The sequence below is a fragment of the Quercus lobata genome, chromosome 2 (assembly GCF_001633185.2).
Source record: "Quercus lobata isolate SW786 chromosome 2, ValleyOak3.0 Primary Assembly, whole genome shotgun sequence".
NCBI classification, from domain to species: Eukaryota; Viridiplantae; Streptophyta; class Magnoliopsida; order Fagales; family Fagaceae; genus Quercus; species Quercus lobata.
In genome coordinates, this window is record NC_044905.1 from 5,852,818 (window position 1) to 5,879,431 (window position 26,614).

General features: G+C 38.0%; 1 protein-coding gene across 1 annotated transcript; it reads left to right on the forward strand.

Moving 5' to 3' along the window:
• The first annotated feature begins 805 nt into the window (after window positions 1–805).
• Window positions 806–7,820, forward strand: LOC115974225 (polyadenylate-binding protein RBP47-like). Its single transcript, XM_031094470.1, has 6 exons — window positions 806–1,211; window positions 3,563–4,034; window positions 6,374–6,435; window positions 6,507–6,637; window positions 6,890–6,986; window positions 7,429–7,820. The coding sequence occupies exons 1-6, from the start codon at window positions 834–836 to the stop codon at window positions 7,594–7,596; spliced, it is 1,308 nt and encodes a 435-aa protein (XP_030950330.1). The 5' UTR covers window positions 806–833; the 3' UTR covers window positions 7,597–7,820.
• Window positions 7,821–26,614: the final 18,794 nt, after the last annotated feature.

Genomic DNA, 26,614 nt, shown 5'->3' on the forward strand with positions numbered 1-26,614 from the left:
GTATTTTACAAGGTGTAATGATAACCAATGGTAATAGGATTCTTTGTCATATCTCACATATGCTGTTTCAAACCACAACTTCCTTCCCCCCACACTATTTACCCAAAAAAAAAAAAAAAAACTAGTATTTTATAAGTTAAAAAGTAACATTTTGTTTTTGTAGTTTTTTCTTCTAAATGATAAATCAAAACTGAACTAGTTCAGATTGACAGATTCCTAGGAAAATTTCCAGTTTGGCACAGATCATGTTTCAACCTTCAAACTTTCAAGTACTTCATCTATACTGCCATAAATAGTCATAGTCACTGTAATTGAAAAGACATGACGTGAGGTGAAAAAAAAAAAAACTAAAAAAGGTAAAAACTGACTTGCCCTGAACACACTGTCATTTTTTTTTTGTTGGTACACGAACGTAAATAGTAAAAAATATTTCTAAAAAAAAAAAAAATCTCAAATTCCAAAAAATATCTATTAAGGGAAGGGCAAAATAGCCAAAAAAAAAAAAAATTTGTTAAAACTCAAAACCCAAGTGGAAGCTCAAGCTGGCGGCGGATCCAAAAGAGAGAGAAACCTCAACAGTAGCTATAAATCTCAGTTTTATGAATCCAACGGTCCAGATCAACCCTTATCGCCTAATCCAACGGCCACAAACACAACCGCGTTTTACAGTGAATCCTTCTCTATCCTCAAAATAAAATCCTCACCCTAACCGTATCCGTACCCATCACTTTCTCCCTCTAAAAAAAACCTTCAGATTCAGAGACTTTCTCTCTCTAAAATCCAAAACTTTCACTTTTTTTTTTTTAGAGTGAGAGTGAGTGGAAGATATTACGATGCAATCGAATAACGGCGGCTCTGATTCAAAGCCACAAGAAAAGCAGAATAATAATAGTAATAATCAACAACAACAACAACAACGACAGACTCCGCCGCCGCAGTCGTGGGTAGCGATGCAGTATCCGGCGGCGGCGATGGTAATGCAGCACCAGATGATGGCGCCACACCATCAGCATTACGGTCATCCTCCGCCTCCTCCGCCTCCGCCTCAGCATTACGTGCCGTATCACCCTTACCAGCTACCACACTCTCAGTCTCAGCAGCAGCAGCAACAAGGATCTAGCGGCGAACACAACAAGACGATCTGGGTTGGCGATTTGCACCATTGGATGGACGAGAATTTCCTCCACAATTGCTTCGTCTCCACCGGAGAGGTCCAACTTTTTTTTTTCTTTCTTTTCTTTCTATTTTCATTCATATCGTATTCGTATTCGTTTGAATTTGCGTGTATTCATCTATTTTTTGTGTTTGTTGATTTGGGTTTTGAATGAATGAATATTCAAAGGACACGTTTTGATTGCTTTATTTGGCATTTTCTCTGTTTGTGAACGTTGGGGTTTAGTTTATTAGGTTTATGTATGTGAACGTTTTGTGTGATATAATGAGAGAGGTTTTAAATATGTTTGGTTTTTGCTGAGAAAAGTGGTAACGGTATTATGTCCTTATTAGAGAAATTTGTGTTATTGGCTTATAATAAAGTAAAGAAAAGGATGTTACACCTGTTGTTTGGTTTCATTAATTACTTAGGGAAGATGGAGTTGATTTTGCAATGTTTTAAGAAGCAAATACACTCCAAAATCACCACTCTTGCATGCTTGTCCACAATGTGTTAGGAGGAAAGAAAAATTTAAAAAAGAATTACAAAGCATTTTATTTTGGATGTGTTTAAGTATTTTAATAGTTGTAATTTATTTTAAAAACTTAATATATATAGTGGGTTTTAGTTAGCTTAATTAGTAAAGTCTCTGATGGTTTTATAAAAGATCTGGAGTTCAATTTCCGCCTAATCCAAAAACTGATTGGTGTCTTGGTCTAATGATAAAGAGCTATCCTCAAGAGCGGACGCTATAAATTAAAATTCTCTCAAAAAAAAAAAAAAGCTTAATATATATCTACACATATTAATTAATTAATTAAATATCCATCAATATGTAATGTCCTGTGTTGTGTTGAGTTTTGTGTCCATGCTTCTTAGGTTTGAATATATTTTTGTGCTTTAGGATTAGTATCAAGGTTTTTATCTAGCATATAGGGTTGAAGCTTCCTAGCTAGCATTATGAGCTTGCCCTAATTTGATGTTCTGATCATTCACTAATAAATGGTGAATACACTGATGGCTAGAACTGACCGAATAACACTTCTTCATGCTTGTCCTCAATTTGTTGAGCAGGAGAGTTTTTATTTATTTATTTATTTTTTAATTTTTAAAAAATTTCCTTTGATTTTAGATATGTTTTTAAAATTATAGTTGTTTTCTATTTTGAAAACTTAAAGTAAAAATAAAATATACCTAAAGATAGTTTAAAAAAAAAAGGCCATACCTAGTGCATAAAGCTTCCACTTTTACGAGGTCTAGGAGAAGTCATTTTAATTGTTATGATGGTGTTGTCGTATCCAATTATGTTGTGTCTTGATTTTTTCAAGAACTGTTGTGGTGTTGTGTTTGTGCATGTGTTGATACTTCTTAGATTGGAAACAATCCTTCCTATGACATGATTTTGGAAATACATATTTTGATGTCAACTCACTTATCGTGCGCATGCATGGCAGTTAAATGCTTCATCATTGCTTGGAAATAAAAAAATAAAAGAAAAGAAAAGTTCTTTATTGCCGACTTCTAAATTTGGCCTTGTTTCCCTTAAGGACAATAACAAAATCTGTACTTATGTATATTTGCCACTATATGACTATATATAGGCAGGATCAGATGTAGGATGATGTTGGAAGTTGTCTACAAAGGGCTTTGATGTGGAGGTGCAACTTTCTCTTTTCCCTCAAAAGAGAAATTTTTAGAAAAGAATCAGCCAAGATGTCTTCTAGTGTATTGTTCTCTTTAAACTTTGCGCAACATTAATTTTGTTGTGTCTAAGTATTTAAGGTCCTAATTGATTGACAACAAAGGTGGAGGAATTTTCTACTTAAAAGAGGAGTTATAAAATATAATTTAGGCAATTAGTTAATTGCATTGAGTGTATTGAAGAATTTGCATTTTTTCTTTTCTTTTTAACTATTTATAAAATTAAAATGGGGTCGCAAATCCATGGTGATTCTGCTGATCTGAATTTTCTGTTCCTTCTTCTATTGTGATTTCACTTAGGCTTGGTTTATTTTGACTGAAAATAGTTCTTGAATATTTTTATTAGAAGAGCGACTTTATATCTACTACAAATTTTATTACATAAAACTTACAAATTGGTGCGTCAACTTTTAAACACAAAACAAAAGAAGTAATTCTAAAATTTATTTATTATGTTGTTGATGTGGCACTAATCGCATTCATTGTCACGTTTGTCTGTAAGCCTTTTGTAGTAAAATTGGTAGTAGCTTTAGCATTTTCCTATTGTAGATTTGTCACGGCTCTTCAATTATATTTGGAAAAAAAACTTTACAATTTTAATTTACTTTCTTAAAAACAACTTTGTGAAATTTGAAATTGCCATATATTGCTTCTCTCTGTTTATTCAGTTGCTATTTTCGCAAACCTTATGTGTCATATATCATGCAGATTGCCTCCGTTAAGGTCATTCGCAATAAACAGACTGGTTTATCTGAGGGTTATGGATTTGTGGAATTTTTTTCGCATGCGACAGCTGAGAAAGTTCTACAAAATTATGCTGGACTTTTTATGCCTAATACAGAACAGCCCTTCCGGCTGAACTGGGCAACATTTAGCACGGGTGACAAGCGATCAGATAATGTTCCTGACCTTTCTATCTTTGTAGGAGATTTAGCAGCAGATGTTACAGATAGCTTATTGCATGAAACTTTTGTTAGTAAATATCCATCTGTTAAAGCTGCAAAAGTTGTTTTTGATGCCAATACTGGCCGTTCAAAGGGTTATGGTTTTGTGAGATTTGGAGATGAGAACGAGAGATCACAGGCCATGACTGAAATGAATGGTGTTTATTGTTCGAGCAGGCCTATGCGCATTGGTGCTGCAACTCCTAGGAAGTCATCTGGATATCAACAGTCTCAAGGTATTTAATTATTCTATTTCAATAAGAAATAAAGCAGTTGTAATACTTGATACCTTCAGATATATTGGTTGAAATGCATGCTTCAATAACTATAGTTTTCCTCCAATTATTTGTTCTTCTCTCTCTCTCTCTCTCTCTCTCAAACAAGTTTTTCAGGATTCTCTGCAATTTTTCATATGTGAAAAGTTAGACAGCTGTGATTGTGGGTGCCCAGAATCACACCATCCCTTATATACAGCTGTTATTTCTAGCTTGATCTATGCAAAGTAGTGAAATCTGTCTCTGATCCTTTTCCCTTTTCCAATGCCTTGCCAGCATAACTAACTTGTGCTACAAAGCCTTTGAGACAGCTGCTCTGTTTTTCTGCTTCTTTTCCCTGACTTGGCTGCTGATGGACTTTCACACTACTGCTTGAGTGGTTTTTGACAGCTCTAGTTGTGATGTAACCACAGTTAGCCTTTGATTTTTTTCAATATATAGAATCTAGACTTTCTAAAGAGAGAATCTTTTTCACATGGTGGAGGTGTGAGATTCTTTTATTTATTCTTATCTTGCCTCATCAACAAACATTTGCAAATGGCACCTCGCTTTTTGGAGGGCCATTCCCTTCTGTGTTATGTGGACGATTTAGCAAGAAAGAAACAGGGAAACTTTTGAAGAGGTTGGGTGTCCTTGGAGCTCAAATTGCATTTATTACAATCTATGTAGGATTAGATGGCTGCCTTAAGCGGGCACGCTTTTTCCTCCTTGTAGGAATTTCTGGACTTGAGTACTTTTTACTATATTTGTGGATCACTAGTACACTACCTGTGTACACACTGCTTCATCTGATTACTCAATGAAACGGTTTATTTTTACTTATTAAAAAAAAAGTCACCTTGCTGCTCTGTGGACCATTTAAGAATTGCGATTTTTTCTTTGTTATCAACTCCTCATTCTTGGTTATTTTGAATCTTTCTGTGTTCAATGGACATATCTGTGCTTATGTGGTACATTTCCTCTGCTTCATGTCATACTGATGGCTGAGTGTAATCCAATTATATTCTTATTACTCTTTCATTCAACACTTGCAGAATTGGAATAAATAGACATTGGAATTAATATAAGGGAACAATTACCAATATGTTTAGTGTGGAATAAATAGACATTGGAATTAATATAAAGATTCTGGTGTTATTTTGTGTCCTTTATAATGGGACTAGACACATGAAAGAGCTCTTTTTTTTGACAACTGAGGAGTAGTTAACTAGGATGAAATATATTTTGTTGCCATTGTACAATGACTTTCATGACTTTCATCATAAATTCTTTATGTCAATTACTGTTAGTGGACAAGTAAAAACTATTGGGAGATATTTTCTTTTCTCCTATTTGTGTTGATGGACTAAACAATGCCAATTTTAATATTTGAATGACGGATGTCACAACTCCTTGGAAATTAGTTGATCTTAATACAAAAAATGTTATACAATGGCCTTAGATTGATTTCATTAGCATTCCTTATACTTATTTTTTGGGTGGTAGAGCAGAAATTTCTACTTAAAAAACAAAATCAAAATACTTTTTTGGTTGACCAGACTGATGGAACAGTTCTTTGTTTCCATATCACTGGCCCAAAAGTTAAGTTGTTTGTCTAAGGTACAAGTTGATGAGAAGAACACAGATTATGTAGATGGTAATGCCTCATCAGGCCTAGTCATGATGCAGCATATTCTGCTGCAGTATGGGTTTGAAGAAATAAACTTTTCATCAAAGGTTATGTTGAATACCTTTACGGATGTTTAAATTATGAGGGTCCTGCTGCTTTGGTATTGCTCTCAAAGAAGGCCAAAATTCTGTCCTGAAACTGGAGGAGTGTTTTTAGGGCAGATTGTCAATTTGTATGGTTGGAAATTTTGGTTTGGATCGACTATATACGCAAGGGACATAATATCCAACACAAAAATTCAAATGAGTTTTGTATCTGAGGATGTCCTTTTTCTTAAATTTTTCCTTTCTTTCTAATTACTCTGCGAAGATGTTTCTCCAACACACATTTTTCTTATGATTGAAATGCTGCTACTAGTCGTCTCTCCTTCTGTAATTTGTTAAGAGTTTTTTGAACTTCTAAATTTTAGATGCTGATTTCACTTTGGGCGTACTCTCTAGTATGCTACCCACTTGCTAGCACTCTTTTATGTACCCTTTTTCTACATATTTACTTTCACCCTGAAAAAAACTGCTTGTATTTAAGAACATGGTTTGAAATGTCAAGGGAGCTACTCTTATGTAGCCATGGCATTTAACTTTTACTTTTGCTTATTTATATCTGTTTTAATTATTCTTTAATTTTTTGGTAGGTGGATATGCATCAAATGGTATGTCAGCGCAACAGGCTGATGGGGATTTTACAAACACCACAGTGAGTTTCATCTTCTTCTTGTGGATATAAGTAATAAACATTGGGATTTGCTAACCCAGATTTTATATTAGATATTTGTTGGAGGGCTTGACCCTAATGTCAGTGATGAAGATCTCAAGCAGCCTTTCTCACAGTATGGTGATATCGTCTCTGTTAAAATACCAACTGGAAAAGGGTGTGGGTTTGTACAATTTGCTAACAGGTAGAATTTTTTTACCATAACTATGTCAAGTTTTGGCACGTATCCAAACAAAAAGAAAGAAAAGTGTTGGTACATTACAATTATGCCGGTGAACTTTTTATCAATTGGCACCTTCTCCCTCAGAAGTACATGGTGTGATTGTGGATTCAAAACCCTCTTGCATGTGTGTGACTTACTAATAGAGAAAAAACATGTTTCATTAAAATTATGGCTTGCCTTTTACTCCATGATCCTCTTAATCTCTCTTTACAGAAATAATGCAGAGGAGGCATTACAGAAATTGAATGGCACAGTAATTGGCAAGCAAACTGTGCGTCTTTCTTGGGGTCGCAATCCAGCAAATAAACAGGTACTCGGCAGAATCTCACCCCCCACTCCCTCTCCCTTTCCCCCAAAAGGAAAAAAAAATGACACCATCACTCCATTTTCACTGCATCTACATTTGGGTTTGGAAAAGAGCTTTTTCGAGGATCTAATGGACAATTCAGATTTCACCATGCACTTAGCTTTGACAGAGCTGTTTGAAGTCATCCCTAGCTGTTGGAAACTTATGATTGTTCATTTAAATTCTGAACACATCCATTGCTACCTGCTTTCTCAGGAAGTCTATAATGATAATCTTTAATGGTGGATCCATAGAATCCAATTCAGAACTGGAAATGCTTACAGCAGCTAAAAACTTATCTCCAATGACCTGCTAAAACAATTGATCTTTTTAATTTTATCTGCCTATAAATTCTGATTTGTTGTGAGCTTGTTCTTCTTAATTGGTTCTTTTTGGGGTTTGGCAGTTTAGAGCAGATTATGGCAACCAATGGAGTGGGGCATACTATGGAGGGCAGCTTTATGATGGTTATGGATATGCTTTGCCACCACCTCATGACCCAAGCATGTATGCTGCACCATTTGCTGCATATGGAGCTTACCCCATTTATGGAAACCAACAACAAGTGAGCTGAAGGAACTGCACGAGTAGTTCTAGAAATTAGACAATATCACGCTTAACTGGGCGAAATTTCTTCATTTCTCTGTAAGTTGAGTGGTTCTGTAGAATTCTTAAGAAAATCCCTCCAAATGTGGAGTGGAACTGAATTTTGACAGACTGAACTAATTTTGTAGGGATTTGACTAATGATTTATTTACAAATCACTGGACTGAATGAGAAAACTTATTTGTTGGAATACTTTCTTTGACTCTTTAGCATGTGTGTAGGGGCTGGCAGCATGATAATTCAGAGACTTTAGGACATTGGTATTTGATGCAAAAAGTTGCACTCAACGTTAAATCAGTGTGTGTGTGCTTGTTTTTCTTAGAACACCTGATTCTCCCAAAAAAAAAAAACCTCTTAGAACACCCGTTATTAACTTTCCGCGTTTGGTTGACCTTGATTCACTGGAAACGTCTAAGAAGGGACCTGCAGTCATTCAAGAGAGAAGAATCATTTTTGTTAGAGGTCTTCTTGGAAAGGACTAGATCCACAACAACTCTAGCATCAAGCTCCACAATTAGTTGGGCAATTGTTGATAATGGGTACTAAAACAAATGTTTTAGGTCAATTGTTAATAAAATATTTAAGAAACAATATTTTAGGAAAGTTTTGATGCTATTTTTATGAAAAATATAAAAAATGATTAAAAAAATTAATTACCTTTTTCATTTTCCATAAAAAGTTTATATATATATATATATATATATTATAGCCTAGAAATTATACTCTATCCTAATATAAAAATATGTGTGAAGCTTATTTTTAAAAACTTAAATCTCGATCCTTGTCTTTCACACATTATACTCTATCCTAATTTAAAAATATGTGTGAAGTTCATTTCTAAAAATTTGAATTCCGATCCTTGTCCTACACACTTTACAAGCACTTATATTCAGGAACAAAGTTATTCTTGGACTAGGGCAAACCCCCCCCCCCCCCCCCCCCTCTGTCAAAAAAACATAATCCCTGGTACAATTTTCCAAATATCAACAAAAAAGAAATTAACCACTGTACAATTTCTATCCCTTTAAAATCTTTAAAAAAAAAAAAAACCATGTTATGAAATTGTTCTAATTTCAAAAACTAGACCTCTAAATTAATACTTATTACTGATATAGTATCACTGCACCCACACCTGCACTTCACGCCGGAGAGGCCCACAGTAGACCTGCTACTCTCATCACTCTTGTTAGACCGATGTACTACTGGCCACCTAGTATTTGTTTCAAAGTTTCTTCTCCACCTAGTATTTGTTTCAAAGTTTCTTCTCTTACTCTCTATGAACTCTTTTGTTGTCTTTGTAAATTCTATTCTACTTTATCCAACTTTTCTAATGAGCAAAGGGTAAAGGTAAGCGTTTTGGTAGTAGTTAAGTTTCAGTACGCTTTTCATTATAAGAAGTAAAGTTAAATAGTTGAATTGGTAATGAGACATCAGACATAGTCAGCAATGTAAGTCTCAAAATCACTCACATAAGTCGAGTTAAAATGTAAATTTATAAAATTATTATAATAACTTTGTAAATTTATACTAATATTATTCACTTTGTATATAATTTTTTATTATTTCTTTATGTATTTCAATGATAAAAGAAGAGACAAGCTAAAAATGTGTAAATTTGCAAAATTACTACAATAATTATATAAATTTACAATAATACTATTTACTTTGCATTGCAATATATTAAGAAACAACTCTTTTATGTATTTTCATTTGTTGATATTTTGTTAATACCAAATAAATGATAGTTTAGATTTTCATTTAAAAAAAAAAAAAAATTGGTTCATACTTTCGCCCCCTTTAGTAGAATTCTTGGCACTATCTTTACTTATATTTGTGAAATGATAATCACGCCTGATAATGCTTAGATCATTAGTAGAAATGCTCGTCCAGGTGGGAGTCGTCCTCAACTAATCCTGACCCTACAACAAGTCAAGCTATGAAAAGAAAGAGCGCGGTCACCAGTGTGGCGCCTACCACAAGGTCTCCGATGCCAAAGTTAGAATGGCTAGAATAATAATAGAATGTCAGTCGTCGTGAATTTTTAGTGTATGTGTACCTGTGTGTTGGGTCTCGAGAGTGAGAATATATAGGTGCTTCCTTTTTCCTTCTAGCCGTTGGCATCTTCTTAATGGCGGTATCATTTCCGAATCTATAACGTCCCTACTGGGTGTTAAATGGGAAGATACACTTTCAATGGTATGGAAATTCATTACTGACTTTGTAACGCTTCGTCATTGATGGAGGGGTGATGGCCTCATCCTCACCAGATGGTTGATCCAGAGCTGCACTAATCACGGGGTCATCCTTGTCCATAGATGGACGAATATATATCAGGGACTATCAGTTGCCCCCCTATTCCAAGGTCGTCCTTATCTTGGACAAACTTCGGAATATGATGAGTTTTTTTTTTTTTTTTGGAAACAGTTAAGGCACTTGGAATTCTATTCCCATATTAATTGTTCTGTGGCGGCGTGGCACGCATCGTGGCCACATGTCCTTTTTTGATGGGTGAGCGGGTCTTGTTTCCGGTGAGGGCCTTTTTAGTTTTCCTGCATTTTTCAAGGCAAAAACTTTTTAACCTTTTGTCTTTCTTTTCTTATTTCTTTACTTTCTCTCTGTGTTCGATTTCTCTAACTCTTAGCTTTTTCCTCCGATTTTCCTCTGTGTTTGAGTTCTCTGAGCTCATAGTCGTTTGCTATGCATTTTGTTCTTCGCCTTATCGGTTTTCTTCCTCATTTCCAGGTACGCCTCCTTTTTTCCTTTTTGGTTTTACTATAATTTGTACTCCTAATTTCCTTTTTAAGTTGCGTATTTTTCCTTAATGGTGGATTACTCTGAAATTAGGCGTGCCTCTCCCTCCATTACCTTTCTTTTTGCTCGCCTAGAGGGGCTGTTAGATTCTTCTAGTGACCCATTAGGTGTACTTTCTCCTCGCTTTAGTGATCAATACCTACAGATTAGGGATTTCGTTGTGGGCCATAATGGTCTTGATTTAGCGTTGGGTGACTTGTATCCGTTGTTGCATCAGTCTTTATCTTGGTTCAAATCTGTCCATAGTGTTTTTAGGAGGGAAAATATGGGGTCTGAGGTGAGATCGAGTGATCCGGAGAGGGGTTCGTCTTCCAATGTGGGCATGGATGAGGCTAGGACAGACACAACCACCTCCGTGCCTACCTCCGTACCTTCGTCCTCCGTCATTCCTACCTCTAGCACTCCTCGTCCTTTTCATGCCCTCAAGGAGAAGTGTACCTTGAAGGCCGTTGTCTTTGACAAGTTTAGAGATAGGTTCCAATTTCCTGATGAGACCAGGGCTCGTCTTCCCAGGAAGGGTGAGAAGGCTTGTGCCTTTGCTCATGGTGAAGTTTGCTTTTATGAGGCTACGTTCTTGTACGGCCTTAGATTTCCTGTCCATCCATTCATTATGGAACTCCTTAATCACCTGAACATTGCCCCATGGCAGCTTATGCCGAACTCCTGGAGGATCGTCATAAGCCTCATGGTGATTTGGACAACCATAGCGAATGGGGACATGATCACACTTAACGAGTTCATCAATCTCTATCATTTGAAAGAGTCTAAGAAGTTTGGGTATTACGAACTTGTACCTTGGGATAGGAGATCTTGCATCGTCGTTGACCTTCCTTTGTCATTCCAATATTGGAAATCTAGATATTTCTTCGTGCCAGGCGATGGTTGGGAGACCTTGTCCGACGACTTTTGGGGGAACGTCCCTAGGTTGTTGCACCGGTGAGAGACCCCTTGTCTTGGTGTGTTCGTCTTCATGTTTCTACTTTTTATGGTCTTGCTTGTGTTGATCGTCCTTATGACCTTGCTTAATTCTCAATTTTTATCTTGCAGTGAAAGAGCGCCCTGAACTTGAGGATAAATTTAGGGAGCAGGTTAGGAAGCTGTGAGGTACGCCAGTACAATTAAAGACTTTGACGAGCTTGTTGACCCATGCACGCTAGCTTGTCATTGTTTGGGGCCAGAGCCTTCTCCTTACATTCTTCGTACAATTGACCAAGAAGAGAGAAGACATGAGTAGTCTTGATGCATCTGATCATCCTTTTTTTTTTTTTTTAGAGAGGATGACCAAGTTTAACAAAGATATGTACGCAAAGATCAAGGAGAAGAAGAACGAGCCCCTTTCCAATATCAGCCATAGAAGGTTGAAGATAGTTGATAAAGGGAAAGAGAAGGAGAAGGAGTCAATGGAGAGGGGTTCGTCCACCCCAACCCTGGATGAAGGATAAGCTACTTCCCCAGCCATCTCACTAGAGGAGGTCGTCCTTCATGTCAAAAAACGAAAGACTGGGGATAAAGGGAAGGAGAAGGTGAGCTCCAATGCTTGGGCCGATGCTGGGGCAGCTATGGCTTGGGCAAACGAGTTTCTAACTCCCGAGGAAATGAGGGAGATCTCCAGTATACCCTCCCATGAGATAGTGAGCCAACATGTTCACAAGCTTGTGCAGGTGATTTTTTTTTACGTCTACTCACTTTGACTGTGGCAAAACTTTTTGTTATTAGGTTTTGGGAGAAACAATGCATATTACTTCTCAGTATTTGGCAAATGAGGAGAAGGCTGTCATGGCCAACTCGAAGGTTGAGGTGCTGGAGGCCGAGGCTTCAGGGCTGTGGAAGGACTTGATTGTTGTTATGGATGCTAACAATACTGCCAAGGATCAAATTAAAGTTTTAACTGAGCAGCTGGAATCTGAGAAATTGCTGGTGAAACAAAATGACGAGCTTCTTGCTTCGTTGAGTCAAAGGATGAAGGCCGCTGTCGCTAAGGCCATCCATGCATTCCAAACTACTGAGGAGTATAAGACCATCCTGTTTCAATGGTACTTCAAAGGATTTGAGCTGCTGAGGAGACATCTGAATAAGCACGGCCCAAGGACGGATTTAGAAGAACTGGACTTCGAGGCTATAGACAAGGAGGTTGAGCCGGACAAAGCGGCCCAAGCTACTCAGGCTGCAGCCTCGACTAGAGAGGACCCGAAGACTGGCAAGGACGATGACAATGCTCTTCAAGGTTGATTCTGCAGCCCCTAAAAAATTTTCTTCTTCTTTTTTTGGAAATGCCCTGTTCGTTTTAGGTCTATTGGACTTCTTATGTTTGTGGGCCCTACCTATTTTGGGGCTTTTGAACAATTTGCTGCTTCATATATCTATGCACGTTACTTTTCTTCATACTTATCTATGCACTTTACTTGATTCTGTTTACATAGTCCATTTAGAGATTTTTTTACTAAGGCATTCTCTTCGTCCGATTATGGATTTTAGAGGATTTTTACTGTATCGTTCTCTTTGTCTATTTGGGGACTTAGAGAATTTATTGAGTAACTCTCATCGTCCATCTTGGGACTTAGAGAATTTTATTGAAAAACCCTCCTCGTCCATCTTGGGACTTTGAGAATTTTTAGAGGAACTCTCTTCATCCATCTTGGGACTTTAGAGAATTTTATTGAGAAATTTTCCTCGTCCATCTTGGGACTTCAGAGAATTTTATTGAGAAATTTTCCTCGTCCATCTTGGGACTTTGAGAATTTTTAGAGTAACTCTCCTCGTCCATCTTGGGACTTCAGAGAATTTTATTAAGTTATTCCCAGACAATGCACCTTCAATTAAGGGGTTTTACCATTTTTATGCTTGAACGATGTCGTCCTTTTAGAGGAACTCTCCTCATCCATCTTGGGACTTTAGAGAATTTTATTGAGAAATTTTCCTCGTCCATCTTGGGACTTTGAGAATTTTTAAGGGAACTTTCCTCGTCCATCTTGGGACTTTAGAGAATTTTATTGAGAAATTTTCCTCGTCCATCTTGGGACTTTGAGAATTTTTAGAGTAATTTTCCTCGTCCATCTTGGGATTTCAGAGAATTTTATTAAGTTATTCCCAAACAATGCACCTTCAATTAAGGGGTTTTACCGTTTTTTTGCTTGAATGATGTCGTCCTTTTGTTTGGACAATGTACATCCACTTAAGGAATCTTATTGTCTTTTTACTTGGATAATGTACATCCATTTAAGGAATCTTATCGTCTTTTTTCTTGGACGATGTACATCCACTTAAGGAATCTTATCGTCTTTTTTCTTGGACGAGGTATATCCATTTAAGGAATCTTATTGTCCTTTTTCTTGGACGATGTACATCCATTTAAAAAATCTTATCGTCTATTTGTTTGGACGATGTACATCTATTTAAGGAATCTTATCGTCTTTTTGTTTGGGAAAGAGAAATAGATAACCAGAATACATGGATTGTTGAATAATACGTTTATTTGATTTGTAAAAAGTATGAGTTCATGCATACAATTGGACTACAGTTCCTATTCGTAATACCTCTTCAGGAGATCGACATTCCATGGACAAGGTAGCTTGTTTCCGTCTAAATCTTCTAGGTGGTAACTTCTTCGACGAGAATAGTGGACGACCTTGTGAGGTCCTTCCCAGTTTGATCCTAGCTTGCCTTGTGTTGGGTCCTTTGTAGCAGGAGTCACTTTTTGAAGGGCGAGATCTCCAATGTTGAATCTTTTCAGCTTCACTCTCTGATTGTAGTATTCGACCATCTTCTGCTGATACTTGATCACTCTTCGAGAGGCTCGGTCTCTTACTTCGCCCAGACAATCCAGGTTCTGCTTTAATTGATCATCGTTGCTTTGCTCGTCAAAGAACTTCCTCCTGAGGCTTGTCAGTCCTACCTCAACTGGGATAACTACTTCTGTTCCGTAAGTTAGATTGAAGGGTGTCTCTCCTATTGGCATTTGTGTCGTAGTCCTGTAGGCCCATAGGACGCTTGGTAATTCCTCGGGCCATGCACCCTTTGCCCCCACTAACTGGGCCTTGATGATCTTTAGCAAGGTTCGGTTTGTTACTTCTGTATGTCCATTGGCCTGAGGATGTCCTGGGGATGAATACTTGTTTTTGATGCCTAGGCTCAAGCAAAATGACTTAAATCCATGGCTGTCGAACTGGCGTCCATTGTTTGAAATGATCGTCCTGGGAATCCTGAACTTGCAAACAATATTTGTCCATACAAAATTCTGTATCTTTGCTTCTGTGATCGTTGCTAATGCTTCTGCTTCGACCCACTTGGTGAAGTAGTCAATCGCGACGAGTAGAAACCTCATTTGTCTCTTTCCCTGAGGTAGGGGGCCCATGATGTTGATTCCCCACTGTGTGAATGGCCAAAGTGAGGAGATGGTCGTCATCTTCTCCCTCGGGAGTCGTTGGACATTTCTGTACCTTTGGTAGCTGTCACATCTTTTCACGAAATTTGTTGCGTCTTGTTGCATTATAGGCCAAAAATAACTTGCCCTCATGATCTTTTGGACGAGGGATTTTGCCTCCATGTGGTCACCGCAAATTCATCCGTGCACTTCTTCCAGAACGTATCTTGCTTCCTCCTCTTCTATGCACCTCAAGTAAGGTTGGGAAAAGCCTCTTTTGTAGAGCTCGTCATTGAGTATTGTGAACCTGACAGCTCGCTTCTTGATATTCTTGGCTTCTTCGGGGTTCGGTGGTAACTGTCCGTCCTTAAGGTAAGACAGAATAGGACTCGTCCACCCTGAGTGAGTGTGCACAGGGAAGGTTTGAAATTCTTCGATGCTAGGGGAGTTTTGTTCTTCCAGCCTCCAGTCATTTACCCTTGATTGATCGTCTGCGGACGCACTCCATGCTACTTCGTTAGCTTCAACATTCTGACTTTATGGGATCTGAACAAACTCTGCACGATCAAAGTTGCTTACCAACTGGTTCATCAACTTGAGGTATTTTTGCATTCTCGTCTCCTTTGCTTCAAAATCTCCTCTAACCTGCCCTACGACAAGCTGTAAATCACTCCTTAGTGAAATGTTTTTAGCTCCAAGTGCCCTGGCTATTCTTAGCCCCATCAATATAGCCACATACTCTGCTTCGTTATTGGTTACAAGGAATTTGAGCTGGACACCATACTTCAAAACATCTTCCTTAGGGGAAATGATGACGACACTTGCTCCACCTCCCTTCTGGGTCGACGAGCCATCCGTATGGATCATCCAAAGCTCTTCGTGGTTCTCTTCAAGCTTGGGATCGGTGAATTCTGCTATGAAGTTTGCTAGTGCCTGAGCCTTGATGGCCGTTCAGGGACGGTATTCTATATCAAACTGATTGATCTCAATAGCCCACTGTACCATTTGTCCTGCAGCTTCAGGTTTTTTCATCGCTCTTTTGTTGGGCTGGTCCGTCATTACTATGATTGGGTTAGCTTGAAAGTATGGTCGAAGTTTTCTTGAGGCCTCTATTAGAGCGAAAGTAATCTTCTCTATCTTTGGGTATCGGGCTTCAGCTCCCTGAAAAACCTGACTAATGTAGTATACTGGAAGTTGTACCCTATTCTCCTCCCTAACCAAGGCTGCGCTGACTACAATTATGGATACTACCAAGTAGAGGAATAAATCTTCTCCTTCCTTGGACAAACTCAAGAGTGGGGGATTGCTTAGGTAACGTTTTAATTCCTGGAATGCTGTCTCACATTCCTTCGTCCAAATGAAGGCCTTTTTTAGGGTCTTAAAGAAAGGAAGACATTTGTCCGTCGCCTTTGAGATGAACCAATTGAGGGCAGCTCCTCTTCTTGTAAGGGATTGCACTTCTTTTACCGTCTTTGGAGATGACATCTCAAGGATAGCCCTCACTTTCTCAAGGTTTGCCTCTATCCCTCTTTGCGACACCATGAACCCGAGGAATTTCCCTAAGGAGACTCCAAAGGCACATTTGGAAGGGTTTAGCTTCACGTTGTATTGTCTGAGCGTGTTGAATGTCTCATTAAGATCGTCCAGGTGACTCTCTTCTTCTTTACTCTTGACGAGCATATTATCAACGTACACTTCTACGTTCCTCCCAATCTACTTGTTGAACATATGGTTTACCAATCTCTGATATGTGGCTCTTGCGTTCTTCAAACCAAAAGGCATGACCCTACAGCAATAGAGCCCCTGGTTGGTGATGAAGGCTGTTTTTTCCTAATCTTTCTCGGCCATTTGTATTTGGTTGTACCTAGAAAATACGTCCATGAAGGTAAGAAGCTTGTGCCCAACAGTCGAGTCTACCAACTGGTCGATTCTGGGTAAGGGAAAGCTATCCTTCGGACAGGCGTTGTTTAGATCAGTGAAGTTAACACACATTCTCCATTTCTCGTTTGCTTTTTTGACCATGATGACGTTGGTCAACCACTCAGGATAATAGACTTCCCTGATGAAGTTAGCAGCGATCGGTTTGTTCACTTCGTCCATGACGGCTTTGTTCCATTCAGGGGCAAAAACTCTTCTCTTTTGCTGGACGGTTTCTTCCCGGGGTCTACTTTTAGATGGTGTTGGATGATGTTGGGTGATATACATGGCATATCTTTGTGACTCCATGCAAAAATGTCTAGATCATCTTTTAGGAAGCCAACGATCTCTTTCTTCGTCTGGGGATTTAGGCTCATCCCTACACGAGTCGTCTTTGTAGGATCTCCTTCAACCAACTCTATCGTTTCCAACTTCTCAATGATTTCTTGCATCTTGTCTTCAATTATCCATGTGTGGTTCTCCTTTGAGGCTAGGACTGCCAGATAACACTCCCTTGCCAGCACCTGGTCTCCTCTTATCTCATCAACCCCCTATTTAGTTGGGAATTTCACTTTCAAGCAATAGGTGGAAGTGACTGCCTTCTAGCAATTGAGGGTAGGCCATCTAGGGGTGTCCACGGGTCGGGTCAGGTCGGGTTTGTGCCCAACTCAGACTTGACCCGACATTATCGGGTGGGGAAAATTTTGACCCGCAACTGACTCGCCGAAAGTTTCAAATCAATCGGGTCGGGTCGTATCAGTTTTCGGATGTGAATCGGTCGGTTTTGGGTTTTTCGATTTGCTGGTTTTTGGCCGAAATCTGGCCGGATCTTGTCAGATCTGGCCGGATGTAATGAGAGTTAGGTAAGATTCCTTTGGATCTATGAGAATTTAGCCAAGATTTGGCCGAGTTGGAGTTGGGCTCGTCGGATTTTTGGTCGAGTTTGAGTAGATTTAGGTTGGATTCACCGGAATTAAGCATATCTAAGTAAGGAAAAGACTAGATCTTGGCCAGATTTGAGCTGATCTGAGTGAAGGAAGCCCAAACGTGGCTGGATCGGAGCTAAGAAGCGCTAGATTGTCGCCGGATCTACTTGATTTTCGTCGTTCTTTAAGTTTTGTCGGGCGGGTCGGGTGGCTTGGGTTTTTGAGGACGAAACCCGCCACTCGACCCAACGGAGTCGGTTTTGATGATTTGAGACCTGTCACCGACCCGTAGGAGGTGTCAGCCCGGCCATGACAGGTCAGTTTCGGTCGGGTTGGTCGGTTCCGGCGGGGGACACCCCTAAGGCCATCCTATAATCACATTGTAGGACGAAAGTGAGTCTACTAACAAAAAGTTATGCTTGTTTGTTACTTGGAGGGGGTGTGAGCCAGCCGTGACCATTAGCGTCACTATTCCCCAGGGATACACCTTATCTCCACTGAAACTGATGAGGGGGGACTCGAAAGGACGAAATCTCTTTGGGTCCACTTTTAACTGCTGGAATGCAGAAAGGTAAATAATGTCTGCCGAGCTCCTGTTGTCAACCAGAACCCTTCTGGTGTTGAATCCTTCAATCATGATCATAATGACCAATAGGTCATCATGAGGCTGCTTTACCCCTCTAGCATCTTCTTCTGAAAAGTACATGTCTTGGTCAATCTGTCTTTGTTTCAGAGGAGGCAGGCTATGGACACTGTTCACCTGTTTTTGGTATGATTTCTTGAGGGACTTGAACGACACTCCCATGATGGTTTTTATTTCCCCTATTGCACTTTGTGGACGAGGTGGTAGGTGATCCTCGTCTCTCTAAGAAGCTTTGTGTTGATTTTTACTATCGTCCCTGTACTTGCTAGAATCTCCCATTTTCACGTACTTGTGTAATTTCCCTTACCGTATAAGTTCTATTTGCTCCTTCAGGTCTCGGCAATTCTCAATGTAATGCCCGTGATCTTTGTGAAAACAGCAGTACTTCCTCTTGTCGTGCACATTTGGTGATGAGTGTAATGGCCTAGGCCATTTAAGGTATTTCTCGTCCTTAATCTCTGTCAAGATCTGGTCAACGGGCATAACTAGAGGCATGAACTTTATTGGACGAGGGTTTTTGTCATCCCTGCTTCTATTTCCTTCAGCATTCTGTCGGTTTGCTCGATTCCTTTTTTGTCCTTTTCGGTCGTCTTCTTTTTCTTTCTTCTTTTCCTTGGGTTTCTCTATCCCATTTATGGCTGCTAGGGCGTCCTCAGCATTCATGTACTTCTGTGCCTTCAAAAGCACATCTGCCATCGTCTTGGGGGGGTTTTTTTACCAAGGAGACCACGAAGTCCTTGGACTTTAACCCAGCCTTGAAAGCCGTTAGTTCTACTTTGTCTTCTGCTTCATCCACCTCCAAAGTTCCTCGGGTGAAACATGTCACATAGGATCTCAAGGTTTCCTTCTCTCCTTGCTTGATGGTGAGTAAATGGTTGTCCTGCCTTTTGGGGCACTGCTAGCCAATAAAGTGATGAACGAAGGCACTGCCTAGCTGCTTGAAGCTATTAATAGAGGACTGTTGTAGTTTGGTGAACCATTCCCGGGCTGTCCCTTGAGGGTAGTAGGAAATGAGCGGCATAGGATCTCATCAAGGGGCTACTGGAGACCCAGAGTTGTTTTAAAGGTCTTGAGATGATCCAGTGGATCCTTCAATTCGTTAAAGGGCTCGCGTTGAGGTAAACGAAACTTGGAAGGCACCGGGCATTCCTGGACAACTAAGGTGAAAGGTGAGTCCGTCTTTCTGACCATTCTGTCTAGACTTTGATCTATTTTTCCCTTGATGGCATTTCATAGTTTGTCCATCTCCTTTCTCATCTCCTTGAGAAGATTTAAGCTTGCGTCTTTTGGGGTGCTGGGTCGCCTCCTGTGACTGTCCCCCTCATCGTCCCTGTTGTTCTCAGGGCGGTTACCTTCTTGTTGTAGCCGCTGCATCATCTCTTGATTCTGCTTGGTAAGCTCTTCCACAGTGGCTGCAAGTAACTGTATTTGTAAAGCCAGTGCAGCAGGATCTAGGTTAGTGCTAGACTCCATCTGAACTTATAATTGGGAGTGGAATTGTATTCTCGAACTGGGTGCTCAAGAATCACTAAGTAAGTCCCCACAGACGACGCCAAACTGATGATGCTCAGATCGTCAGTAGAAATGTTCGTCCAGGTGGGAGTCATCCTCAACTAATCCTGACCCTGTAACAAGTCAAGCTATGAAAAGAAAGAACGTGGTCATCGGTGTGGCGCCTGCCACAGGGCCTCCGAAGCCAAAGTTAGAATGGCTAGAATAATAATAGAATGTCAGTCGTTGTGAATTTTTAGTGTATGTGTACCTGTGTGTTGGGTCTCGAGAGTGAGAATATATAGGTGCTTCCTTCTTCCTTCTAGCCGTTGGCATCTTCTTAATGGCGGTATCATTTCCGAATCTGTAAAGTCCCTACTGGGTGTTAAATTGGAAAATACACTTTCAACGGTATGGAAATTCATTATTGACTTTGTAAGGCTTCGTCATTGATGGAGGGGTAATGGCCTCGTCCTTGCTAGGTGGTTGCTTCAGAGCTGGGCTAATCCTGGGGTCATCCTCAACCATAGATGGACGGATATATATTAGGAACTATCCAAGCCAAAGATTTATGATAGTTAAAAATATATTTTAAACCAAGAGCATCCTTAATTTTTCTCTATTATAATTTAGGAACTAACTATGTCATCCATGATGTAATCCAGGGACATGGTCCCCCGAGAATCCAACTTGTTATTTTTTAAGAGCAAATCCAACTTATCTCCTTGTCGGTGCATGTGGCGCACGAAAACCTATTACTATAGTATCACTCTTTTCTCGTCCCCATTCTCAATCGGACGGTCATAATAAAATAGTCCGTTTAATTACCATAGACCCCACACCCTCACTAACAAACCCTGTTGGAAGAAAAGGCACAGAGCTACTTTACAGTGAAATTAACGCACTAATTATTACTACTAATGGGGGCTTCACCAACCCACCAATAGTTAATTTCGAGCGGCTTCTACTTGATTAATTAAAGTTGGTTAAGCTTAAGGATCTTTTTGGATTGAGTTTATTTTTGTTGAAACTGAAAATATTGTAAAAAAATAATTTTTAAATACGTGAATAGTATCGTGGGACCTATTTTTAATAAAAAAGTTATTGAAATATGAAATTTGTGGGTCTGTGAACAGTACACGAATGCACTGTTTACCGTGGAAAAGTCAACCTTTGTGGCTACTGTTCATGAACAGTAGCCGCATTACTCCTTGAAACGTGTGAAAAAAAACCAAAACTTTGAAACCGAAACACGCAATCCAAACGACCTCTAAGTCGTCTTTGTTTAATAATTTTAATAAGTGTCTTTTGGCAGATTTTTGGGATGAGAGGAGTAATTAATTAATGGGTCATGCTAATGAGTGCCTTAAGGGCATTTAATAATAATTCATTTTAAGAAAATTTTGACATTATTTTTATAGGAAATGAAAAAAAAGTCAAAATATTAATTTTTTTTTTCTTTTACAATAAAAATTTTCTTTAACTAGATTCTTAATCAGTGCCTTAAGGACACTCGTTAGGATTTTCCTTAATTAATTAAATTTTCTTATAAAAAATTAATTAATTAGATTTAAATTAATAGAGGTCGGTTGTATTTAATTTGGCAACAGCTCTCTCCTCGCTCTCTCTCTCTCTCTCTCTCTCTCTCCTCCTCCTTCAACTTCTGCTTCTTCTGCTTCTTCTTCTTCTTCTTCTTCGCATTGTTCACAACGACGAAGAATCTTTCTCTCTACGCTCAGATTCGAAGCTGCTTCGTCTTTGTCAGCTTCTACTTCGAATTCGAAGGGGAAGGTCGTGGTGACCAGAGAGCGTGGCAAGAATGGCAAGCTCATCAAAGCTCTGGTATGTCATTCCTCACTCTCTCTCTTTCTCTCTCTCCCCGCCACTGTTATCTTCTCGAGATTTTTTTTTGCGTTCCTGTTGGATTTCTAGCGTTTCAGAACGCAATATTTTGGTGCTTCTGTAGCTTTTTCTTTAATCTGCTAGTTTTAGTTTCATTCACTTTGTTGTATTTTCAATTTATTTGAATTTCTTTGTTGTAGTTGAGTTTGGCATGAGGATTTGGTGTTTGATTTAATGTGGAAAAGAACGCGGTTTTGTTAAGCATTATACTCGTTTTGTTATCTGGTGAATGCGTTTGTTTATTTTTGTCTTTCTTTGGTTGCATTCTTAAAAAAAATGGTCAATCTTATGTGTGCGAGTCTCTTGGACATTGAGAATCTGCTTGATAGTTAATATTTCTACAGCTTGTGCATTATCTGCATGTACCATTGAGAGTAGACTGATGTTACATTCCAAAAAAGCCAAAATCAGGGCCTGTTTGGCAGCTCTACTCAAACATAAAACTACACATTTTAATTAAACAATATAACACACATTTTCACACAAATACTCAAACAATATTACTTTAACTAACTCATCAAATAGGCCTGATTTTGAAGTTTGAACAGTTTTAGAAAGCTATATTTGGTTCACTTTCTACACGAAAAAAATATTTTTGCGTAGGCTGAATTTTTTATTTATTTATATGAATCAATAGTTTGAAGAGAAAATATTTTCTTATATTTTCTATTGGTGTAGGATGAAAAAGAAAAAGTGTTGCTAACACATGGTGGTACTAGTTGTTTTTGTCACCATTCCAATTAGACAAAAATGAACATATTATATTATTTATGTTTTTGCATTTGGTTTTGTAAAATGAAGTGGCTGATAAGTAGATTGGATATGATTTGCATAAAACTAGACTATCTTGAAGCGTTTTTGTTTTGTTTTGTTTTTTTAAGTTATTATTATCAATATTTTGATCAAATGTATGATAATTTCACAATTTGTAAATAATGAAGTAAGACAACACCCCCCACCCTCCAAATTTTTCTGCCCCAAAAACAAGCAAAAAGAAGGAAATACCTGATTTTCTTGATCTTGCATCTAATCTTCTCTTGCTTTAGCACAAAAGAATGGCGGATACTGCAGTTTATCACCTATATATGGTTTCATTGAGACCACAACTATTGCTTCTGCAGCTAATCTTTTTATCTGTTGCTGCTACACATTCGCAACCACTGATCTTGTGCATTCATTGCTGCCACCCATTGCAATTTACAACCTGTTTAGTTTTATGATTTTATCTCACTTGCCACTTCTTTCAATGCCATTGCCCTACAATGTTCACTATATCCACCGTCACCGCGTGCAAATCTTTTCTTTCAATTACTAAAAGCTATTCCTTTTTTATCCATAAAATAGTTTCAGCTATATGGTAATAAGTATTTTGCACTACTGTTAATTTTATTAAAACCAATATGGTGCTGCACGCCTGCACCGTTATTAGTTTTGCTCGCATATTGTGTTTGCTGTGTTCTTTGCAAAATAGTACATCCATTTATTATTATTACTTTTTTGTGTATCGTGCTTACTCAGCTGTGTCCAGTGGACACAGAGCTGTCTGTCCACCACCAAAAAAATATATTAGGTGCCACAACTTGATTCAGGGGCGGTTTTACCTTTGATCATTCAGGGGCGGCTTTACCCTTTGTTCAGGGGTTCAAATGAACCCCGACTTTCCTAAAAAAAAAAAAAATATATATATATATATATATAATTTTTTTGTTAGTTTAATATTTTAATTTATTCTTAAAAATATTTTTGCATACCATAACTTAAATTTAATGTATCTTTACTACAAGTATTTTCAACTCTAAGAGTACGAGTAAGTATTTGTGAACTGTAAGTGTCATTCTTTATTATAAATTTATATTATATGTGTGAGTGTGTCTAATATTAATTATGTGCATTATTTTTTGTTATAATGTTATTTGTGTAAATAATGATGTGTTTGGATATTTGTGTGTACAGTATAAATATAATATAACTTTGTATAATTTAAGGAAATAGAGAGTTTATTACATGTGTGTGTATTGTTATCATGTTATAATAACTTTTTGTTATAAAATTAGAAAAATTCAAGAAGAAAAATTGTAAAGTTAGTAATTGTTCAAGCATTTAATCGGTTAAATAGACACGTAATGTATTATCTTATGTATAAATGAGTGTAGTTGTGTGCGCCAATAATTAATACATTGCTAATGAGTTAAGTTTATTCATTTAGTTTAAAATATTTTTATAAAAACAATGACAAATTAATAGATAATAACAGTTGCATAAAAATAAAAATGTTAGAAAAATTTAACAAAATAAAATGGTCATAGTTACTCACATTGGTAATAAATACTCATAATAAATTATCATGTAACAATACAAAATTTGAAAACTTGTAGAAGGAAATTATAAAACTTCATTTTTTTTTTTGTTGATAACTTGATATATTCAATTTCTATTTTTACTAAAAAAAAATAACATTTAAGTTTTTTAATGACCTCCTTAAACAAAATTCTTAGAGCTGCCACTGACTTGATTGAGTCATGAATTGTGACGGGTCTAATTAAAGTGGTGAGTTTACAAATCCATCACTCACAACTCGCTACGTAGACAAGTTGTGACTTTAATTGTGGTTCTAGCATTATTGGGAGGGTCTGGATAATGGATGCCTTTAGGGCATTTGTTAATAGATTATTTTAGAAAAGTTTTGATATCACTTTTATGATAACTATAAAAACCTGTCAAAATTTTAGTTATTATTTTTTTTTCTATAAAACGTTTTTAAAAATAATTCATAAATCAATACTCTTATAGCATCCGTTATTAACTTTCCCTATATTGGAATGAGTATTATATATCCATATTACTATAATGGATCCTTAAAATGAATGCTTTAGGTCAATTGTTAATAAATTATTTTAGGAAAGTTTTGACACTACTTTTATGGAAAATATAAAAAATGGTTAAAAAAATTAATTACTTTTTTCATTTTCCATAAAAGGTTTATATATATATATATATAAAACCTAGAAATTATATTTTATCATAATCTAAGTATATATGTGTGTGAAGCTCATTTATGGGGACATGAACTCCGACTCTTATTTTCCACACTCCACAAACACTTATATTCAGGGACGGGGCTATTCTTGGATCGGGGGGCAGTAGCCCCCCTAGATTTTTGAAAAATGTCAAAGTTATATGTATCTTCAAAAGATTTCAAAGTTTGAGCCTAAGAAATTATTCTCCCCCCAAACACAACACCCCCCCCCCCCCCCCAAAAAAAAAAAACATAATCAATGACCCTTAACATAGTCCAAACATTGACAACAACAACAAATTTTTTTGTCCAAATATCAACAAAAAAGAAATTAACCACTGGTACAATTTCTATCCTTTTAAAATCTTGAAAAAAAAAAAAAACCATTTTATGAAATATTTCTAATTTCTAAAACTAAACCTCTAAATTAATAGTTATCATTGATATTGAATTACTGCATCCACACCTCCACTTCATGCTAGAGAGGCCCATAGAAGACCTACTACTCCTCATCACTCTTGTTAACTCTTGTTAGATTGATCTACGATTGGCCGCCTAGTATTTGTTTCAATGTTTCTTCTCTCACTCTCTATGAACTCTTTTTTTGTCTCTGTAAAGTCTATTTTGCTTTATCCAACTTTTCTAACAAGCAAAAAGTAAAGGTGAGTGTTTTGGTAGTAGACTAGTAGTTAAGTTTCAGTACACTTTTCTTTATAAGAAGTAAAATTAAAGAGTTGTGTGTGCGCCCGTACTTCAGTTAATGGGCTAATTATTTTGTTGGGCTCACAATTTACTTGTTGTAGTGGGTGTATGAATATCCTATAATGGGAAGCTTCTAAGACGAAAGTCTATACCTAGTATACAATTGCTTACCTTCTTCTCGAGGTGGTTTGCTCTCGGTTTCTCTCTCTCTCTCTCCCTCTCTAACTCTCTGATCTTTATCTTCCATTGTCTAACTCCTTCCTCTCCTATTCTCTTCCTATTTATAGCCTTCTTTAGTGGGCCAATAATGATTGCTTTTGAGGATTTTTCATGCAAGTGGAGTCCTTTAGGATTATTTTTGACAAAAAGGGGCCCCACTTTGGAAACAGGTGTGTCAGTTTTTGGGACTTTCAACAGATGTCGGATGTTGCTCGGTGGCGATATCGCCCAAGGCATCACCGAGATACCCCGGAGTGGGCCCCGAGCATTGTTAGACCCCAAGGACTAAATAGTCCACGGCCCAATCCGCTAAGCATCATGGGTTGGTCCCATTGGGGAACTATTATCCGACCTACGACCCATGGGCCCTCCAATGATGGGCCGACAACCATACAATAGCCCCCCTTGATTCCTTTCCACATATTGGGGATGGAATCAAGGATTCTTATTAAATCACCAGTCACTTCTTAGGTATATCAATCATCACTCATTGATTACAGACAAGACAACCTGTGCTTTTGACAAGCGGGGCAACAAGCTGTCAAATCAGATGGTCATCATTACCTAACGATTCGCGTACCGAGGCCACACATGTAATAGTTGCAAAAAGAGGGATTAATGCCCTTCTCGCCTAAAACTCATTTAATGCCTCCCTGATTCACCACCCTATAAATTGAGGCCTTCTCCTTCACTGATCATTTCTTATTTTTCTCCTCTCTCTCAATATTCATAGTTCCCAAGCACCACCCTCCTCCTCAAGATCATCTTTCTTAGCGTACCTACTGTAAGTTCCTTACTCTTTATCTTGTCTTTTAAGTTCTCCTCAAATTTCTTGAAATAGAAGATCACCTTCTTAAGACCAAGGCTACTTTAGCCACCTTTAGGGTTAGATTTAATGTCCCTCTAGACGTAGATATAGAATACTGACATGAGGGCAGTATAGAAAATGATAGGCGTTCTCATGTAGTGTTTTTTCCTTTAATGGCTATCTTAGAAAAG